The following is a 21,040-nucleotide window of genomic DNA, read 5'->3' as shown; positions in this document are numbered from 1 at the left end:
CTTACTGTAGACATGTTAAGACTGTGGTTTTTCCAGCAGTGGCTTTAGTGTCCCCAGCACACACTTCAGTCATTTTCTAGGATGACATTGTGCCTCACAGAGCCCAGTGTTTCAACTGCCAAAGTTCGTAACTTGTCCGAATTGGCTTATCAGTCTTTTTCTTTGCATTCTGGTATTTGTGGTCCTGCAGTTCCAAAGTGAGAGATAAAACCCCAGGCATCAGAAAGCAAATTAGAAACGGGTATGGGTGAATCACGCACAAATACTTGTTTTTGATCTGCAGATACAAAGTACTAACATAAAGCCACGCATGAATCACTTATATAGAGATTCCTACCCTGGAGCCATCAACTTGATGAATTGCCAAATAAGCAAAATCGAAGCAGCTGCACCCTATATGGGCTAGAACTCCGGATCTGCTATGCTTTCCAGTGGTGCATGTTTAAACATCTGGACAGCACTATTAAATCAACTACTCCATGAACAAACACTAAAGGGGGCCTTGATGCATTTGTGTATATACAAAAACCCCGGACCACACAGGACTGTTTGCAAAGAAATGTTCAAGAAACTCGGTGTATTCCCTTAAAGATGTTCAGAGAGTGACCTGGACCTCTGTATACTCTACACTTCATGCATTGTTCGACACAGTGCACGCGCTCACCCTTGGAAATCTGGAAACACGCAAGCGTTGTGGACAAATGAATGCAGGGACCACTGTACTCCATTACAGGAGGACCCAACATGTCAAGGACTGGATCTTACTTTCAGAAAGCAGGATTGCAAGTGTGAGAGCCCAATTGACGCGAGAGGCTTGAACCAAGACTACAAGCCCCAGAATGCAGTGAGGCGACGAGAGAATGGGACGAGAAACAAGGCCATTGCTTAGTGTCATGTAGAAATCCAACATTCAGTAGCCCTCCTTACACCCTATATAGGACTTGGCCCTGTCTAGTGGAAAGTAAACCAGGATATCACGCTTCTTTACTACTAGTTACTCAAATTATTCTCCGGAAGTGCAGGAGTTTCACCAATGGACAAATAGATCATCCAGTTCAGTTTTTCCTTCTTTACATTTTGGCATTGGTAGTCCATTTTTTGATCAGCTTATAAATTAAATTAAGACCACAGCTAGAAGAATGTAAAGAAATAATCTGGGTATAGATGAGCTACTCGCACCCAGTGGTCGCAGTGCATTAAAAAAGTATGGGAACGGTGATGCTGCATGCAAAGGGGCGGGGTCAGTGAACATGTGGGTGAGGTCAAGGTGTGGCCAAAAAACAAAATATTGTTTAGCTGCCTGCCGGCTTCAGTTTCACAGCACAAGAGACTCATTGCATGAGGCTTTAGCTGAAGCATTTAAAACATAGGAATTAACCCTCCTTGGGCCGTTGTCTTCTTACAAGAAGTAGGGGAACGGTTTCTTATAAATCAGAAAAGTATGGACACGTCATGCGATCCGATCCCGCCCACTTCGACCACTGCTCCCACCTCGTCCCCCTCATGAGGGTAACCACCAGTGCTTAATTTGTGCATGTTGTTTCCGGTGCTGAGCACCGGCACTTATTATTGAGGGCCGGGGCTTATTCTTTTGCCTCAAGAATTTGCTGCGAGTAAAAGACACTTATGTGAAAGACGGAGGAAGGGAAAAACGAAAAAGCGTCACAAAGGGAGAAAGTAGAAAGCTGCTAGAGTCAGCCGAAGGGTCAGGGAGTGGCTTTACATGGATCTCCTACCTCGCCGCCAAGACCTGGAACACTCTCCCCACCATCCTATGACAGACCCAGGACCTGCTGGCCTTCAGAAGACTCCTCAAGACCTGGCTCTTCGACCAGTAGCATCCCCCCTCCCCAGCGCCTTGAGATCCTCGCGGGTATGTAGCGCACTTTACAAATGCAGTGATTGATTGATTGATTGATTGAAGAGGCCCGAGATGGCTTCAAGATTACGCCATCTCAGTATTCCGTGTTCCTGCATTTAATTGCAGCAGCCGCGTGTTTAAGAGGAGGACCTTGGGCACCGGCACGTTTTTATTTACAAATTAAGCACTGGTAACCACTAACTAGCTAACTTAACCATGACACCATATTCCGTTCATAGTTACCTTCTAATACCCAATTAATTTGAGATGAGTCCTAGTTCTCTTTTATGTCAAATCAGCCAGTTGGACTAAAAGTCTAGAGTACATTGGCTTGTAGACAAATCATCTACGGTGGAAGCTTGTGCTCATGTAGACAAGCAGTCATCTGGTCCCCAGACTTTCATCTCCCTACATGACCGCTTGTAAATCATTAGCGCTCATGACCTGACCACATGAGGTCCCATCTGCTCTGGTTTCAACACATGTATCCTCACAATTCCATGTGGTCCACACCTGCAGCAAGGCCAACATCCCAAAGCAAGACCAACATCCCAAAGCAAGACCAACATCCCAAAGCAAGACCCAAAACTCCACCTCCACGGCCTAAGCAGGCGGCCACTGTCCTCACTTCAACCTTCAAGTCACCTTGCAATCCTTCTGCCTCCCTTAGAAATGTACAGTATGGATGTAAGACCTCGGAAGTACCTTAGCAACAAAATGCATCTCTGATCCCAGGGTCTCCCTAACTTGCTACGTCCAGAACCTATTACCACCCTTAAACCACCGTAGTTAAAATGGAGTGAGATGCTTAGTGCTCGAGGGATTCTTGCAACGGGGTGCACGCCCCACAACCAGTTGCTCCGAAATTATTCACCTCGCCTTTTGTGCGAAACTGAAAACTCAGAATTCATGGACTCCCTGAGTTCCTCATCTTCAGCCACTCAGCTCAGCTTACAAAGCCACTCTATATATGTCTATGAGTGAATTCTGTTATATGTGGCCAACACACTGCCTACTTATTGTTAAATAACAAGGCAAGCCCAATATGTACCTCTGGCAACCCCAAGAACCACATTTATGTGTATGTGAGAGTTTACACCTGCTCGGACAATTGGAAAAAAAAATTGTTTGCCCAACAAAGCTGAAGGCGAAATTCACCGACATTTATTTATTTCGTAAAAATAATTTCCAGGTCCAGGAAGAATTACATGTGCGCATTTTCTTTTTCAGGACGGTAAGGATAAACATCCCCCATAAATGTTTTGTTTCATTTGCTGACAGATTCTAGAAACCGACAAAATCGCCAAATATATTTAGTGGATTTTACTCCAGAAGTGTTTTTCCATGAAATGTAGAGATTTTAAGTCCCAGAATGTTGCGTACTCCTCGCAGTGAGAGGAAACAACTTTTACTGACACTACATTCTGATTTCCATATCCCTAGAAAACATAGAGCCCACCGTGGACTGCAAAAATACATTTTGCACGATGCATAGATTAGCATGAAGATGGAAGCCTATTATTTTATGATATTCATTTCTTCAGTCCCTCAAACCCACTCAGAACCTCATCTGATTTCAAGACTGAAGAGAGTTTTTTTTTCTAATTTTAAATAATTCTAATTATTTAGCACAGTTCCACAGAACAATTCTTCGAGAGACTTTGCAGCACACGCTTTCAGAGTCATTGATATGCTATATTACTTACTTCTACACCCACTGCTTTTGCCACATGTACTTTATGAATGAATGAATGAATGAATGAATGAAAGAAAGCAGGGCCGGACTGGAAACCCAAAGCAGCCCCGTCAAATGTTGTCACAGCAGCCACCATGTAGAGCATTGTGAGCGTGCGCAGCGAGCAACCTGACGACTGTTGGGGAGTTTGGAGGGGTTCTACACCCCAAGAAGATTTTGTAAAAAGAAAGACCAAAACTGTGCATTTAATAACACATTTCTCATTACATAATCAACTCTATTAACTTTCAAAGCATAGTAAATGACGACCTTAAAGAGCATCAGGATCCCCGGTCATAGGTACCATAGACCTTCTTAAACAGACACAAGAGTAGTGAATCAGAGAACACGAAGTAGAAGTCAGAGCACCAGAAACAGACACAAGAGTAGTGAATCAGAGAACACGAAGTAGAAGTCAGAGCACCAGAAACAGACACAAGAGCAGTGAATCAGAGAACACGAAGTAGAAGTCAGAGCACCAGAAACAGACACAAGAGTAGTGAATCAGAGAACACGAAGTAGAAGTCAGAGCACCAGAAACAGACACAAGAGTAGTGAATCAGAGAACACGAAGTAGAAGTCAGACCAGGCCCCTACGGTGTGTAGCGAGCCAGCGCTCCACAGTCTTGGTCCACAACTGGAGGTGACTCTGCCTCAGAAGCACCCAGGGAGCCCTGTGCACGTGTGCAAGGTAAGGGGCAGCCAGGGTTTACATATCTCCTTCTCTTCCTGCCAGAGGTCTGACTGGTGAGTCTGGACAGATGGCCTTTGAAGTGGCCCATGGACTCTGGTCTCCAACCCCCAGGCACAGGAAGGATCACCACCGCCCTCGAACAGCGCAGGCCAGCACTGCTCCCCTCCCATGGCTCATGTCAGTCACACAATCTCAGCCGAGTGGCTGGTGAAACACTAGAACGTGTCCCACAGGACACTACAATGTCCCAGGGGGAGGCCCGCCCTACCCTTTTCACACTTTGTTACAGGCTGCAGCAGGAAGATTACAGGTACTGAACTAGTGCTTCCAACTATTACACACCGCTGCCACTGCCGGGCCCTTTGATCTCTGCAAGGACACCCTCCTACCCCTCATCCTGGGGTCCCTGTGGGCTTATTAGAAGCTTTATTGTGGGTTTAGTCAAGTGCCAGCCCATAACTGGAGTGCATGCAGGTGTGAAATGCAAGCCACCGCTGTGTGCACAGCTCTGAACTGGGGCAGAGCAGAGAGCACAAGCACACCAAGAGTAATTGAGGCGGTCGTCGGTGAGGCGCAGCAGGGAGCGTTGGGGTAGAGGGTACAGAGGTGATGGGAGGGAGGGGCACCTGCATATTATCACAGATGAACTACTGGGGACTGCGTATTATTTAATGCTTATGCTCCGTGCCGCATGCAGCAAAGCATTAAATAATATGCAAATACATGCCAAGATGACAGCAAGGCACGGAAGGCAGGGCAGCATATTATTTAATGCTTACTCTCCGTGCACAGAGCATAAGCATTAAATAATATGCAAATGTGTGCGATGGTGATGGCGAGGCAGGGAGCCACAGGGGCACGGCAGACCATCCACCAATCATGACAGTCACATTTCTATCGCTTTCGTGCTTCTAGATTAAATAAGGGCCCTGGGGGTGGGGCGATGGTAACATTTCAAAAAGAAACAAGCATTTGCAATGCAATGGGTTTTCTTGCCACATAAATTGGTCAACCCTGCCTCATAATTTGGCCCTTTCCTGCCACATAATTCCAGTGGCCTTGCATATAATTAAAGCACTTCCATTTACTTTCTTCCTCTATATGCAGCCAAAAATGAGAATGTTGCCATTTAGCATCCTAATCTAAATCTGCCATGCTAATTCCAATAGAATACCACTTTTGCCACCCCATCATCAGAGTTGCTGGCTGGCTAACACAATGCCCAAAACAAGACACAAGACAGCCACGGAGGAGTAAAAAAAGTAGAAGGGTCACCCAAACATCTCAAGAGTGTTCAAACAGTCATAGTGTAATTTGGCCTGAATAATGGTCATAATTGGAATAAGGAGAGATAAATAAAACATATTAAATTATCATATAAACCCAATAAAATCCTTTATCAGAAATAAACATTTGGCATTAGACTGCAATGCTCAGAACTGCCCCTAGAGGACACCACAATGAAAATAGCATTTGTAAGAACAATGGACATGTTACCATATAGTTAACCCCTAGAAGGTATAACCACATGAAAAGAAAATGACTGAAAGTATTGCAGTGTAACCATATACTTAGCCCCTAGAGGGCGTAGTGCATTACACATTTTCAGGGCTAGCAGGCCTACTGCAATGTTATTACAAACAAGACCCTTAAAACACAAACTACTCCCAGCTGTAAAACAAATGTTCCAGCCATGAGAGAAGTTGAAAAGACACTGAATGGAGGGAGGGGTTATTATTTTGGGGTCCTCACTTACCTATTGTGGGGACCCAGAGATTATCTGGACAAAAAGAGCAGGTTGTGGTAAACGTTTTGAAGGTGGTCCCATTGTCCCAGGACCACCACAGGCTGAGTGGCTCAGTTATGAGCAAAAATGTTTCATAAAAGAATGCCCTGCATGACCGAGTGCAGCAAGTATTGTAGGATGTTGACTGTAATGCTCAGAACAGTCCCTAGAGGACACCTCAATAAAAATATCATTTGTTAGAAACATGTTCATGCAACCATATAATTAGTCCCCTGAGAACATAACCACATGAAAATACAATGGCACAAAATAATGTAGTGCTAACCATATAATTGGCTCTTTAAGGGCATAACGCTTTACACATGTCCAGGCCTATTGTAATACTAAGGCCCTTAGAATAAAAACTACTCCAAGCTGTAAAACAAAAGTTCCAGCCATAAGAAAACTTAAAAAGGGACTGAATGGTGGGAGGGGTTAATATTTTGGGGGCCCACTAACCTAGTGTGGGAACCTAGCCTAAACAGATAAACAGAAAGAATGTGTCATGCTGAACATTTTGGTGGGGGTCCCATTGTCCTAGGGCCACAACAGACGGAGTTATGGGCAAAAATGTTTGGAAAAAGAATGCCTGCAAGGCATTATAGGGCAACTTTTCCCACGTGCAGTGAAAATTGTACCATTTGCTCTCCCACTGTGCCGGGAGAACCATGTTGCAGATTTCTGTGTTTTTTTTTAGTAAAGCATTTATCAGTGTTTTTGGGAAAGCTAGGGGCGTGAAGGGGGGAGCCAAAAGAGATGACTGATTAGGTAACAGTGTGAACAATGTGACGAGCACTCCAATAACACCGATGGAGTATGCGTTGTTGGTGCTGTGAGCGTTGTGAGGCCCATGGCTGTGATTGAGCACTAAGGGGAGAGACAAAAGAAAAAAATAGTTCACCCACTTTAAAGTATATCGGCCATTGTGCAATTATCCAAGTAACAGGGTCAGTCTGCAAAACCCCCCAAAGGCGGGACAAAGGTAAAGCAATTACCAAAGAGATCAAGGGATTTTTGAAAGGCAAGCCCACGAACAAGTGAAAGTGATGGGCATGAGGTGGGCGTTGTTAAAAGCCCACAATACTTACAACAGGTCAAAACGCTTGCACGCTCGACCTAAAAAATGCAACGCAGGCTTTAGCACGTGTGAAGCATGTGCGCACAGAGCCTGCACTGCTACAATGTACTTGCTGCTGGCGCAGGCCTGGAAGGGGAGGCTGGCAGCATCATGGACTTGGTGCAGACTGCAGAGTGCAGCCTGTCACAGTGGCTTACTTATTTTGTTACTGGGGTTCGATTTTGCTAAAAAAAAAAAAAGAAATTGGCCCCAGTAACAAAACTAGCCCTCTGTAACAAAACTGGCCCCTGCTCTTCCAGTCTTCCAGCCCACCGGGGGATCGCCTGGTGCCGGGCATTACTAGTCCAGCCCTGAATGAAAGGGCATTTGTATAGCGCACGGTTACTCCGAGGAGTAATGAATAAATAGCTTCCCAGTGGGAATGCAGAGTCCCCTTGGCCGAATTGCAAAAGCATTTAAGAGTTGTGAAAGTAGTTCTACAGCAGTACTTTTTACATAGTATTACATGCCTTTGTGAATCTGATCCAAAATGACAAAACTCCGAATTAGTTAAGTGTACGGATGGTAGAGTTCTTTCTATATGTACTCCAAGGTGTCTTTATGGAATGCCTTTATGAATAGGCCCCTAAATTTACAGCAACACTGGTCTTGCCACTTTATTAGAAGCACGTCATATATGGTCGCCCCTGCCCTTCATGAGGTTTTAAAGAACAATCGTTTGTGGTACTCAGAGTATTACTCTCGCTAAAACACTAGTGATTTAGGGACAGAGCTTCCCTATGCTAAGATCTGCCTGGACTGCAAGTTTGACTTACCAGTCACTCAGAACGATTAGACTGTGGGCCAGCGGCTAAAGTTCCGTTACTGATTGCTGGAGCTATAGGTTCTAATCCCAACAGCTCAAAATGCATCAATTTTGAATGTGATGATTCATTTGGCTCTAAAAAAAGCACAATAGCCAGTTGAGTTCTGTTCATTCACATTGTTCATATGCTCCCGCAATAGATTCATTACCCACATGATGTAGCCGAATGGCATAATCGCTAGCATTTCGTGTAACAAAGTTATTGTGAATCACCAGAAATTAGACAAGATTACGCTACATACATGAAATTTCACCATGGCCTACACCATGCACAATCTCTATGCACAACTGCTGTTTTTGACATTTTTTTTCCAAACTAGGTGCACAATTTTTGGCTCTTTGGAGTTAGGTTCACAAGTTCTGCATATTGAGAAGATTCAGAAATATGTTCGAATTTGGCCAGTCATGAATTTCTATTTCTTAGTGCCGGTGTGAACATCAAACTCACTGCAGACCCGTTATCCACCCCCCTATTTCATGTCAGCTTGCAAACAACTCTTATTAGGGTACCTCCTTTACTGTGACGACCTACAGATCTAGGGCTGAATGTAAAAGTAGGGGCTTAAAAATTGATTCTTCTTCATTGAGGAAGTGTTCATACCGCTATGGAAGCTGCAAAAGCTGATTTAGAGTTGCAATACTGTTGGTGTAGCTTGGCAGTAGCACCATCTATGAAGCTGCAGTGAAATATGTGTTTTGACCACTGACTTTGTGTTGCACCACTTTGCACCTGGATTAGCTGTCCAGTGTTCACCAGTTACAGACTACATTTTGTTTTCAGTTGAGCTTTAGCTTAATGTTGCCTATTGACTTTATTGTAGCATTAGGCACTGCCATGTTAAAGGCTGCCCGTAATTTTCCGCATTGTAAACTGTCCATTCTGTCTTGTTTTCGTGCTTTTTCTCACCAAGGGGTTTGGTTGATAAGGATGTACTCAGACAGCAGGGAACGGCCTTGTTTTGACTTGACATCTTGGGATTGTGGCCAAACCCCAACGTGTTATTTTCAAAGCATACCTAAACTAGCCAGAATGTTTGAATCGCAAAATGAGGGTTTTTTCCAGAAAGCTCATTTGGTTTTTTAAGATATAAAAAGACCCAATGCGACAGTGAGCGTTGGAGTCACCTCAATCAGGATTCAGACATTGAATGCCTGATATAGAGTTATCATGAGGGTGGAGACCTCTCTTTCTGTCAGTTGAACGGGGTCATCGGTTTGCTGGCATGAGAAAGATGAAGCACCTGACAGGCCCTACGGTGATGCATTTTTAGTTCATTATTTGCTTTGCATTATAAGATAGATACATATATTTGCTGTGTACATTGCAGTGGAGAATCATTTTTGTATGTTTTCATTTCATTGTTGCGACTATTTTTAAACATGTGCTTTCAACATGCTAATCTCCTTTTAGGAATCTGGCATAGTGAAATAATAAATGTCTTCTTTGGTCTAAGAAGTGCATTTCAGAGATTTTTGTCAGCTCGGTCATTAGTGAAAAGCAAAACAGAGGCTACACATTTTAATACGACCAAGTGGTCTTACTAGAAGCAAAATGTCACTGTACACCATTGCTTTCTTCTCCATATCAAAACTTCACCGTGACTGAAGCATTCATGACATGAAATGGCCTGTGCATTGTGCCTACATCCTAGGGCACTTTCTGGCTCTTCAAGTAGATTTACGGGCCAACAATCTGTTTTCAGTGATGCTCCCTCGTATCTTGCTACTTGTTTTACCTAGAGGTGGCATGGAATTCCACAGAGTTTCATGAAAACTCTGAGAGATTCCGTGGAGTTCTGCAAACGGGCAGGAATTGGCACGTTGTGCTGATTTTTAGCACCAGGAGTTTGTTTTGCGCTGAAAAACCAGCATGAACAGCACCACACAGAGCGCCAGAGGGCACTATGATGGACAACCCTTAACTAACACCTCTTTGTTAGTACACTTGAGGTACTCTCTGCTTTATGTGCCACATACATTTAATCAATAAATGAAAAGTCAATGCCAGTTGTGATCTCAAGTGAAGCAAGAGTGCTGAGAAAACAAGTTGTCTTTCTCTTTCACATTTGCATGAACATTTTCCACTAAATAATATGCAATTATTGGCCTTTGTTTGGTACACTGTTAAGGGAACAAGTTACACCAGGAAGAACATTGGTCAGGTCGCGAAGGCACACCCTGCAAAACTAAAAGCCCGTGAGAATTGCAGATTTGAGGTGTCTGGCTACAAGGATCAAGACAGGGTAGCCGCAGAGACATGTAATGATACTAGAAATGGGTTAGAAGACACGTTTCACAAATTCTATCCAAACGCAAATCACTTGGACACCAACCTCGCCCTCAAGCAACACATGACCAAAAAACTAAGACTGGCCAGTCCAGCTCTCCTGGAGGAAGTGGCATTGTTTCTTTCAGAAAGTGACTTCATAACTACTGTTCAAGCCCTTGTACTGTTGTAATTGTGGTAACTCCATGCTCTGCGGCCTCCCAGACTCCACATTGGCCTACCCTATCAGCATCCTACACCCTGCTGCACATCTCATCCAGAGCCTGTAGACATAGGATAATGATAGAACTGCAAGGACTCTCCTTGCAAACCTACTCCATCTTCAAAACCAGCTGCAGCAGACCTTTTTCTATCAATGTTCCTAGGGCCTGGAACAACATATCTGTATCCATCAGGACCGCCCCAACGCTGCTCCAATTTAGAAAAAAGTTGAAGGTACTACTCTGTAAAGAACAGTGAATCACAAAACAATAGCAGTACACATCTGCTCCCAGAATCGAGCATCCGTTGATAGCATTTATTGATTTTATGCTTGCCTTTGGCACTCTGCCTCGCTTTGCTGTCTTTAGGCTAGGTTTGTGCTATAGAAATACCACATACATATAGGCATATGCAACAGTGTGATAGATTGTGATGGAGAGCAAGTCTGAGTGATTTTTAAAAATATTTTTTAATATGGTCAGGTAACAACTCTGTAGGGTGTGATTGGTTAGAAGAATGTTGAATCACACTCTGGCTTTTATACAACATGTTTTATTGTTGCCCATGATGACTAATGCCATCATGGGCAACAATATGGGCAGCAATGTCACTCTTATTACTGACATTGCTCCCTGCCCAGAAGAGTGCAGTAGAGTGAAGAGTGGCGAGCGGCAGGACACATGTACTTTAGATTATTTTATTGTCATGATTTGCAGTGCATTGGATGGGAGTGTAGCCTATGTGGGAAGTTTTTGGGGTCAACAGTGATGGGAAGCAGAATGCACTTTTTGTGTCACTGCGATCGTGTTGCAACACGTATGCCTGCAGTAAAGTGAAGCAGAATTAGAGCTTGTTGGGTCTTGTTTTGTGGGGACTGGTTTTGGTTCCTGGCTAAGTATGGTCCTGGGTCATCTGATGCCCCTACCTGACACCAGTGGGGGTGATTTAATCTGTGTTTTCAGCAGGGTGATCCTGCGTTCAGCGCTTGATCTGTGTGTGTCCTGCATGCAGGGGTGCACCCTGCGGTGCGGAGGACTCGCAATCAGTCTGATGCCCATCCCTGGGATGCTTGAATCTGATGACCCCGTTACCAGCTTCAGCAGGGAGGGCCCTCATCATTCTTCATTATGCCACTGCCTGCAAGAGACAGATGGATACTCAGGGAAGACTGAGTCGACCACTCTCTTCCAGGGTCGACACACCAGCATAATTGAGGTAATGATAACATTTAATTTTAAATGGCAGGAGACTATTCAGCGCTCTGTGCTATATAGAGCATCATCAGTAGTGATATTAGAAGAGCATTGGATTTATGGATCCTGCATTTTAGTTTGTCTAGGCAAGTGGTTCTTTACCTTGGTCTGAGGGCCCCAGGGGTCTCCAAAGCCTATTCAGGACCTCTGTGACTTTTACCAAATTAAATTTTATTAAAATTCTTAACGTATATACAAATAAAGAAGCAATATTGAAGAATTGAAAACTTTTTTCTACAATTCATTGTGAATCAAACAAAATATTTCAATATTTGAGAATGTGTTTAGTGTATACTTGTTTCTGTATATTTGTGCATTGTTTTGAGTTTCAAAAAATTTAAATTGCTTAGACTGGGGGTCCCGCAACTACCAATAATGACTCAATGGGGTTCCCTGGATTCCAGGACTGGTTGAGTGGAGGTCCACAGAAGTCAAGAGGATAAGAAGCACTGTCTGGGCTTAATTACTGCAGATCTATGATACATGAGCTTTTCTCTGGTCCAGCTTCTTGTCCTGATGCAAGAGGCCGAGTTTCAGAGTTGCTGCACATATCACTTTTTATGCTTCTCTGGGATGGTTGCTCTGTGGAGATAAGGGTGCTTGCTTGGTTTTCCTCTGGTTTATGCCTCTGATTGACACACGCTTTGATCCAAGGGCCTCTCGCTGCTAGGCCTCTTTGATGTCTGATGTGTGTTTCACGCTGCTGACCTGCCGGCCATTACCAGGAGCCCAAGCACACATGTTAAAGATCACCATCCATGGCTCTTTAAGAACTCTTTAAGAATTAGCCATGCTTGTGACCAGAGTCCAGACCTGAGCTTCCAGTGACCTCTCAGTGACCTGACCTGACCGCTTCTATTGGATGGTACACTCGGGCAGGTGGTTGGCTTTTGACTCCATGTTACCACATGGAATAGTTTACGTTAAAGGAAAAGCGTGTTTTGGGGTTTGGGCGTGACGGAGGGCACTGACGTTTATGTTGCACGGTGGAGGGCCAGAATTGGAAAACAATAAAAAACACATGAGTTAGAGAAGCCTGCTGATTAATGTTCTCGAGTTGACTTTCGGTTGCTGAAATTATGTCACCTATCAGCGCTGATGTCATTTCAAACAAGATGGCTGCCCGCATACACACCAGTGTCAAATGATGCCCCCCCCCTGCAGAATGTAGTGAGCGTTGATGCCAAGTTTCTCAGATCCATGATTGATGTGGTGCTCCAGACCAGGTTTTTCCTTTGAATTTGGGGACTTGAAGTACAATTTTATAATGGAATAAACAAGACTACAAGTCCCAGAATTCCAAGAAAAAAAAATCTGAACAGGAGCAGCACATCAATCATTGATCTGAAAAACGTGGCGGGGCTGGTGAGACACCCACACCTCACAAATATTCATCGACCTTGGATTGAGTGGGCTGGCCCTCTGAAGGGTAGGACACCCCAGAGCTGCAGTGTCGTTCCTTTTGCCCCTGACGTACACAGGTTAAAATGCAGTTTCGCACCAAGATTTCTGGCAGTACCTTTTGCATTGTGAAAACACGCTACTCAGTAACTGACGGCATCAGCGAAAGGACTCCAGGCACTGGTCAAGGTGAAAGGGTCCGAGACACATCTCTACCCGTCCGTGTCCGAAAGCAAAAGTGGGCGCACTCAAGAATGCGTGGCTTATCAATGAACTCTGACACACCGAAGGAGGGTCACTGACGGGGTACAAGTCGGGTGTACACGCGGGTGGACGGAGTCCCCCCCACTATTTTCAGGAAGGGATATCCTTCCCCTTAGCCTGGGCTGAGTGATGTCGCCTTGTGCCCCATCACTGCACCTGCTTGCATTTGCAAACACAGGTCCCGGAATGTTTTTAAAGCTCCGTCTCAGCGGCAGCTTCCCCTTTAATTGTGAGACTGTCCAAGCAGAGGCCATCTTTTACTCTCCTATCTGAGGAACAGAAAACTTGACAAAGTTAAGCCTTTTTACTGTTTAAAGGAGTGCACGTGAAGCACTTTTGTGTTTCGAAGCTCGGTAAAGGACACAGGCAGGAAACAAACAGACGTTAACAGTCTATTTTTTATTCACTAGAAGCATTTTAAACATGGAATTACCAAGTTTCACGTCTGTTGAAAAACCCTATCTCTTTTAGCCATGTTCGAGATTAATTACAAATTGATATGTGGAAAAAAAAACCATGATGTATAAAAGATAAAAACAAATATATTTTTTCCATTCCTTTGAAATCATGTTTACTTGTTCTTTTTGTGAAATAGTTCCTTGACCATTTAAATGGCAATTATTACAAAGGCATGCTATTCCTTTTATGACGTCACTAGAAGAGGCGGCATAAAAAGGAATAGCATGCCTTTATTATAATAATAATATGATTTGCATATGTTAATTAGTACCTTTACAATTTTCCATACGACTGGTGCCTTGATTGCTGACTTTCCTTTTAAAAAAACACAATGAAAATAACTTGGTGAAATATGTGACTTTTTAAATGAAACTAGGGGCTAACTTAAGCAAACACTCTCAGTGCACGTTTATGCTCATTCAGGAATGGAATGTAAACAAAAAAATGTCAAATCCTGTTTCTTACAGTGAATTCTGAAATGTCTTTGCCCAAATTGTGTCTGTAAAGCATCATATTAGCCCTTGGTTGAAAGAAAGAGATATAGAGCTCCTTTTAATTCCAGCTGAAAGGGAATGATTGTGCAGGAGTGAAAAAGACCCTTGGGGTGGAAGGTGAATATACTCCATGGGTCAAACATGTCACTTACTGAGCAGCCATCTCTTCTTAGACGGTCACCAAAGAAGGGGGTGAGGTCCAGAGGCCGAGTTACACCTGCACACATGGGACAGAAAGAAAAAAAAGGTTGTTAGTTGTCAAAATTAAACATTGTGACCAATATAAAATGGTTACGCACAACAAAGAACGTCCTGGTTGTTTATGACGGGAGTGTAACCTTATCTAAGAGGAAGGCTAAAAATAAAAGTTTTACATTTGCATTTAAGACTTTAAACCATGGCTTCAGCTTTGGAACAGACCTTGGGCTCCAACTCTGCCTCCAGGTTTATTTTTTCCACAGGTAAATAGTTGCTGCTGTACACATGGGCCTCTACAGCAGGCTTCTCCAACAGGTAGCCCGTGAGCTACCGGTAGCTCTCCAGTTACCTGTAAGTAGATCTCCTGTCTGCTGACCAGCTTACTAAATTAGAAACTTTTGCTTGGTTTAGTTTACAAACATATAGCAAAACTGAGAATGTATAGTCAATAGGAAAATATGTTTACTTTCAAAACTCAATCTGATATTTAGAGAAAAATGGCTGAATTTCCAGAATATATCTAAAGATGATATTTGAGTAAGAAATCATGTGGCACTGGAAAACTGTGTTACAAATGATATAACCTTGGTGCCAAAGGCACTTCTTCTATGGTTATGTATATCCCATGTAGAGGCATTCCATAATGACAAAGGCTTTTCAACCACACCTGATGCACTGAGCAGTAACCTTGCATATGTTGGCCACTAATGTATTCATGCCTGCTGTAGCCACTATTACAACACTAATAATATTAGTAGCTCCCAATGAGTTTCATTGAACATAAGTAGCTCTTATTACAGTACAGGTTGGAGATGCCTGCTCTAGAGTTATATGCTGAGTGATCTTGATAAAGATTGCCCTAACAAGTTGGGCCACTGGGGTGATGGCTTCTATAGTTTTGTGAGGCAGAACTTGTGCTTGAAGTTTGCAAGCAGAAAACTGAGTCAGATTTGCAGTGCAGTGCCAGAGTTGACCTGTCTAATGGAAAAATTACCTTTTCCAAAAGGCTAGTGCCTGACATGTGACTCTAGTATTACAACTCTGGCACTGGCCTGCTGGTTCCCATTTCCTATAACACCCACCTGCAAGTGATTTAGGTTCATTGCCGCCTGGAGCTTTAGAACTGGTTGTAATTGTGGGGGATGGTTGCGAGGACAGGGGGAGGTGGAATTTCAAATGCAAAGTATGCATCTTGATTTACAGTACATGCATTGCTAATCTTTGCAATCTTTACGCATGCTGACTGAGCCCCCCCCCCACCTTTGAAAGGTAATGGTAGGTACCACTGCTTTCTGGCCACAAAAGTAGATTACCTGCTGGTTATTGGGACAGTCAGATAGACAGCCCTCAACCACTTTAAGCACCCCCTACTTTATCTTCCCTCTTTGCACTCCATCCTTGGGGTGTCAGATGAGTGTGCAACACGTTGCTTGTATGCGTCTACATGTTGGCATTTATAGAGCCTGAACCATTGCTTAATTTGTAAGTAAAAATGTGCCGGTGTTCAGAGCTTTCCTCTGATACATGCAGCTGCTGCATTTAAATGTGTGATTATGGAATACTGAGACAGTGTAATCCTAAAGCCATCTCAGACCTCTTTAATCCATTTACAGCCACTCCCTGCCCCTTCAGCTCACTCTTGCAGCTTTCTCCCTTTGTGAGGCTTTTTCGTTTTTCTCTTCCTCCATTTTTCCCTTGTGCCATTTGCTTGCAGTAAATGCTTGAGGCAGAAAAACAAGTTCCGGCCCTCGATAAGAAGTGCAGGTGCCCGCACTGGAAACCACTGGCTCAAATTAGGCACTGGCCTAAACCTAGCTGTACAACACAGTGAGGGGACAACACAAGTTGTTTTCCAATGCTCTGTAGCAGCGAGTGTAGAGCATCTTAGTGGGCCCTGGAAGTGCTGCATGGGAACAGGTCCAATTTGCCTGTGTGGGAAAGAAAGCTGAAAAATATGATTTGTTTTTCTTGGTACTGAAGTAAAATGCCAGCATGTCAATTTGGATGTCAACAGCTATGTTATAGTCATCTTAAATGTCTAACGTGGTAAAGTAATGGACTTCGGCCTGATGCACTAAAAATCATAAATGTCAATTTGAGTAAGTCTTTACAACCCCACACTGCCCCATGCAGTTACTATTTATGCATCTCACATGGCATAAGCCTCTGTAGCTTGGCCCTCTCACTGTGAAAGGCCTCCAGAAGGAAAATTTAGCATTTTTAGGGTTAAGATCTCAGTGAATGTCACAAATATCTGTGGAGTGGGGGGTGTTCACATTTTGTCCTCACCCTCAGGGTGAAGAAAATCTTAACTCTGCTGCAGTACCAGCCTGAGCTGCCTTTGATGTAACTTCAAAGAGAACCTTATGGTTCTTTCACAGCCTCAGCATTTCCAGTCTGGAGCATTTTCGATGTTTTATACACCTAAGCCATTTTTTTTGCTTATTTATCTTAAGCGACTAACAACCACTGACAAAGCCAATAGTCCTGGCATGTTGTAGGTGTAATGTTACTTGTATTTAATATCTGGTTGCATTGACTGAAAGAAGCAGCAAAATACCAGTCGGTGGCAAACTATTCTAAGCACAGATTTTTAGTTTACATGTTTTTAAGCCCCGCCCTCAATTACATCGGCCACGCCTCTTTGAGAGACCCTCCAGGTTTTTCATCTTACTTGAAGCCCCTGTAGTGCTCTTGCATGCATTTGTGAATCGGCCCTAATTAATACAAAAAAGATGGGCTGGATTAGGTTTCAGAGTAATTATCTGCCAGTGGCTGAGATTATTTCAAACATTCCACCCACCACATTCTTGTTTTTTTCCCCAAACCTAAGGCAGCTCCAATCTGGCTGCTTTTTTTTCAGTCCCAACTTTCATTAATTGCTCAACTAGGCAGCTCTCCAGCACCCCCGTTTACACGCTGTGCATTGTCAAGAAGCCTCTTGTCCACAAATTATAGGAAAACAGTGGTCCAGTCGCCAATACTTTCTAGGCTGGATAGGGACATCTTAAGGTTTTTGGGGGCCCAGGACCAAACATATTTCGGAGACCCCTGTTCAGAACAGTTTTGAAATTATGATCTTGTTTAGCTCTTTCATGCCCTCTTCGGCCAGGGCACTGACTGCACAGGGACACCAAATTCTAAATGTATTTAAGTTTCATTATTGGGGATAATAACGTGTTTTCAATATTGTAAAACAGCAGTAACTCTTTAATATTACTGCAAATAACCTCTGTGACAACTTCCCATTTCTCATTTGTGAGGTCCTGTTTTGATCTAAAAGATTTTTTATGGACGTTTCATTAAACATAAACACAGCATTTTTCTGCAAAATGACTCTCCCTCGTGGTCCACAATAAAGGAAACTGTATTTAAAACAATCTGTTTAAAAAAACAGGGCAAAACTCTCTGCAGAACAGAGCTGGCTCTATCTGAGGGCCCATTGAAAGACTGGGGCCCTGGAACAGAGCCCACTTTATCCATGACTTAAAAGGTCTCTAAGGCTGGAGTATAGAGAACCCACTCTACTGCAGTCTGGTCACCCACTTTACAAACAGACTCCAGCTCCAACAAAATGCAGCTTCGCCGCCTATTCAGCAGCCATCATCGGGCCTCTCTCCACTGATACCTACCAGCAAAATATGTTTACTTACAGTGCACTGTTCATCACAAAGCATTGCATTTAAGTAGGATGTTCAGGAGGAGATTTCTACATCCAGTAAATTCCAATCTTATCATGTGGATCCCTCTCAGTACTCATAACCATTGTCTGGAATTCCCCTCCTCCTGAATCAACTTCTAACTATAAATTGATTGATTTTAGATGCCAGCTGAAACCACCTTGTTTTTATGGGCGAGCACAAAGTGTTCCGTCCATTCTGTAATCTCTCTTTGGGCTTAAGACCACGCCCATGCCACGTCAGTCACTTACATTGGTTCGTAGGCTTGCGTTTTAAAATCCGCTTGCTTTCATTTGTGAAAGGCATGCATACGTCATGCCTTTTCCGGTGTTTAGCCCACCTACACAGCACCGGTAAAGTACCAAAAACATGCGAGGCTCGATGTTTTCAGCCTGGAGTCCGGACTACTTTATCTGTTTATTTTCCACGCAGCGCGATCACGCTGCATTTTACATAGTGCGATCGCGCTGTGTTTTTTTTTTGCTTTACAGCGCTAATAGCTCTAACTCGAACTAATGCGAGACCCGTTGCATTGAAAATGCTTGTTTCTGTTGCTAATGAGGTCAGTATTTTGCCACCTTCTAAAGCCTACCTTGCTGCAGCCTGGGGACAACCGATTTGAAGGTTTTCTTGCACATGCCACAAAAGCTAACAATAGAATAAATAAAATATATATTTTCAGGGACTATTCATATCTATGCAAACAGAAAGGACTGTACCCTCTCTGCACTTTTACTAATAGGGAGTTGAGCATTTCAGGGCCAATTCACAAAGGTATGTAAAAGTATGTAAATGAGTACTCCTCTAGTATTTTTTCTATATTCATAAATGTTCACGTGAGCCTGCCCCACATTTTTTACAGCATATGCATGACTTTGTCCTTAAACATATACAAAGAACTCCTGTCCAATTCTGGTAAATGCATTTAAACAAGCAAAATCCCACAACGGCTTGATGGAATAAAGCATGGTGGACTATACCATCAGAACTCAGATTTACTAATAGGAATTTCGGTATTTGCAGTTTTAGGATTAGTGGCGGCTTTTGGATGTTTTAGGGGGTCCTGCCAGCGAGTGTAGGTGAACACCCACTAGCATGCTGAAGTATATTTATTTCATACTCTGCAATCCCTTTGCAAATGTATTCCTATCCTGGGCAGGGTTAAGAGAGATTTAAGGATGTAACATTGGATGTTGTAGGTGAAGTGTTTCCATCAAGGAGAAAAAAATACTGTTAAAAGACAAAGAAAATAAAAATACAATGTGCTAATGCATATTTGCATCAAATTTACAAGATTCTGTGAGTGTAGATTTTACCCCTACCAGCATTTCTGGAAATCTGCATAAGTACATTTGTAAAACTGAACTTCTGTCACACTTCTTTGAAAGTCGGAAATTTTCTCCAAAAAAGACAACAAAACAATTTACACAACAAACGATGGTGACCAGCATTTCCGATTTTGTCAATCGCAAAATAGGAAGTGGGTGAAATGAACTTTCTCAGCTGCATTCCATGCATTCAAATAAATGATTCTGTATTACATGATAGCCTAGGTTTGACTTTTCTTTAGCAGTGCAGGTAGCTGTACATACAGTCCCGATGCACCATAAATGTTTTGAGCAAGAGGACTGATTGAGTTGAACGTGCGCCACTGACATCTGCTGTGATCTCCAGATCCCACGGTGGAAGCCATGCAGGCCACCTCGGCCTACCGGGCCTCTAAGGTCGGTGCATTATATTGTGTTATTTAGAGCGAAAATAAACAGCAAGAAGAGGGTATGAAACACTAAATAACAACAACACATCATCACATCATTGTGGGGAGTGACATATTTATTTATTTCATTTTGTGCAGTTTTTATACAGCAGGAACTTGCCCCAAGGACATTAGAGCATGTTATAGGAACACCAGGTTAATTTCTTTTCACAAATTCATTTTTTTTTCTTTTTAGGCACTGGGCTGTTAAATTATTTGCCCAAAATCACAGAATGTTGAGCAGACGCAAGGGCTGGATTCTGGTCCCCCAGTGCCACGGTCGGCCGCTCTGGCCCTCATGCCGCACCTCTCACATGTTTTTCGGAGAGCGCTATAAGAAGGATATATTTCTGAATAAAAGGCACATGGTCAGAAAAAGAAACTATCGTATTAATTTAATAAATGGTACAGGATCACTCAAGAACAAAAAACGATTAGGAAATTAAGTTGGAAATAAGCACTCTTGAATGCACCCCTTTAATTGTAGTGCGCGTGCACAGTCGAAAACATTCCACTGCAAATATAGGAAAGGGTCAAACTTGTATTTTTTTTTCATATAAAAACAATTTTGTTTCCTAGAATAAGGAGCTCAAAGACAATTGGTTTAATAATTACCGATACAGCTTAGGCGAAACAGAGCGCATGACATAAAGTGCTTGGCGTGCCTGGTGTTCGCCAGCTGTGTATTCACAGATGATGCATTAAGTGCCGAAGTGTGGAATGTGTCTGTGAGTGTTCCATGAGGTCTGGTATCTCACAGGGGTGAAGAGGGGCGGGAATACCTGTTGCCCCTGCCCGGCCTTGTCTTTTAAACATGTCCCTATGGAACTTGAATACATAGGAGGCTTTTATGCACATCTGTACCGACTTGGATAACTAAGGAGTATTTTAGAGGGAGAGGTCACTTTGAAAGAGTGGATCAAAGGTGTTGTTAGCATAGCCAGACAAACCCCAGAGACGCAAGGAGACACACAATTCTTCAAATGAAGTCTCACACATTTAAAAAGCTACGGTAAAGTCTTGAGGAA

The 21,040-nt window shown here is 43.2% G+C and overlaps 1 protein-coding gene across 1 annotated transcript in view; it reads right to left on the bottom strand.

Moving 5' to 3' along the window:
* Window positions 1-21,040, bottom strand: part of LOC138262145 (collagen alpha-4(VI) chain-like) — a 343,879-nt gene that overhangs the window by 282,309 nt on the left and 40,530 nt on the right. The window contains exon 2 of the mRNA XM_069211929.1: window positions 14,531-14,595. Within this exon, the coding sequence (XP_069068030.1) occupies window positions 14,531-14,541 (11 nt within the window). The 5' untranslated portion in view covers window positions 14,542-14,595. The remainder of the gene's footprint in view (window positions 1-14,530; window positions 14,596-21,040) is intronic.

The sequence above is a fragment of the Pleurodeles waltl genome, chromosome 10 (genome assembly GCF_031143425.1).
Source record: "Pleurodeles waltl isolate 20211129_DDA chromosome 10, aPleWal1.hap1.20221129, whole genome shotgun sequence".
NCBI lineage: Eukaryota > Metazoa > Chordata > Amphibia > Caudata > Salamandridae > Pleurodeles > Pleurodeles waltl.
The sequence above is the reverse complement of the archived record's forward strand: the minus strand, read 5'-3'. Positions and strand labels throughout refer to the sequence as shown.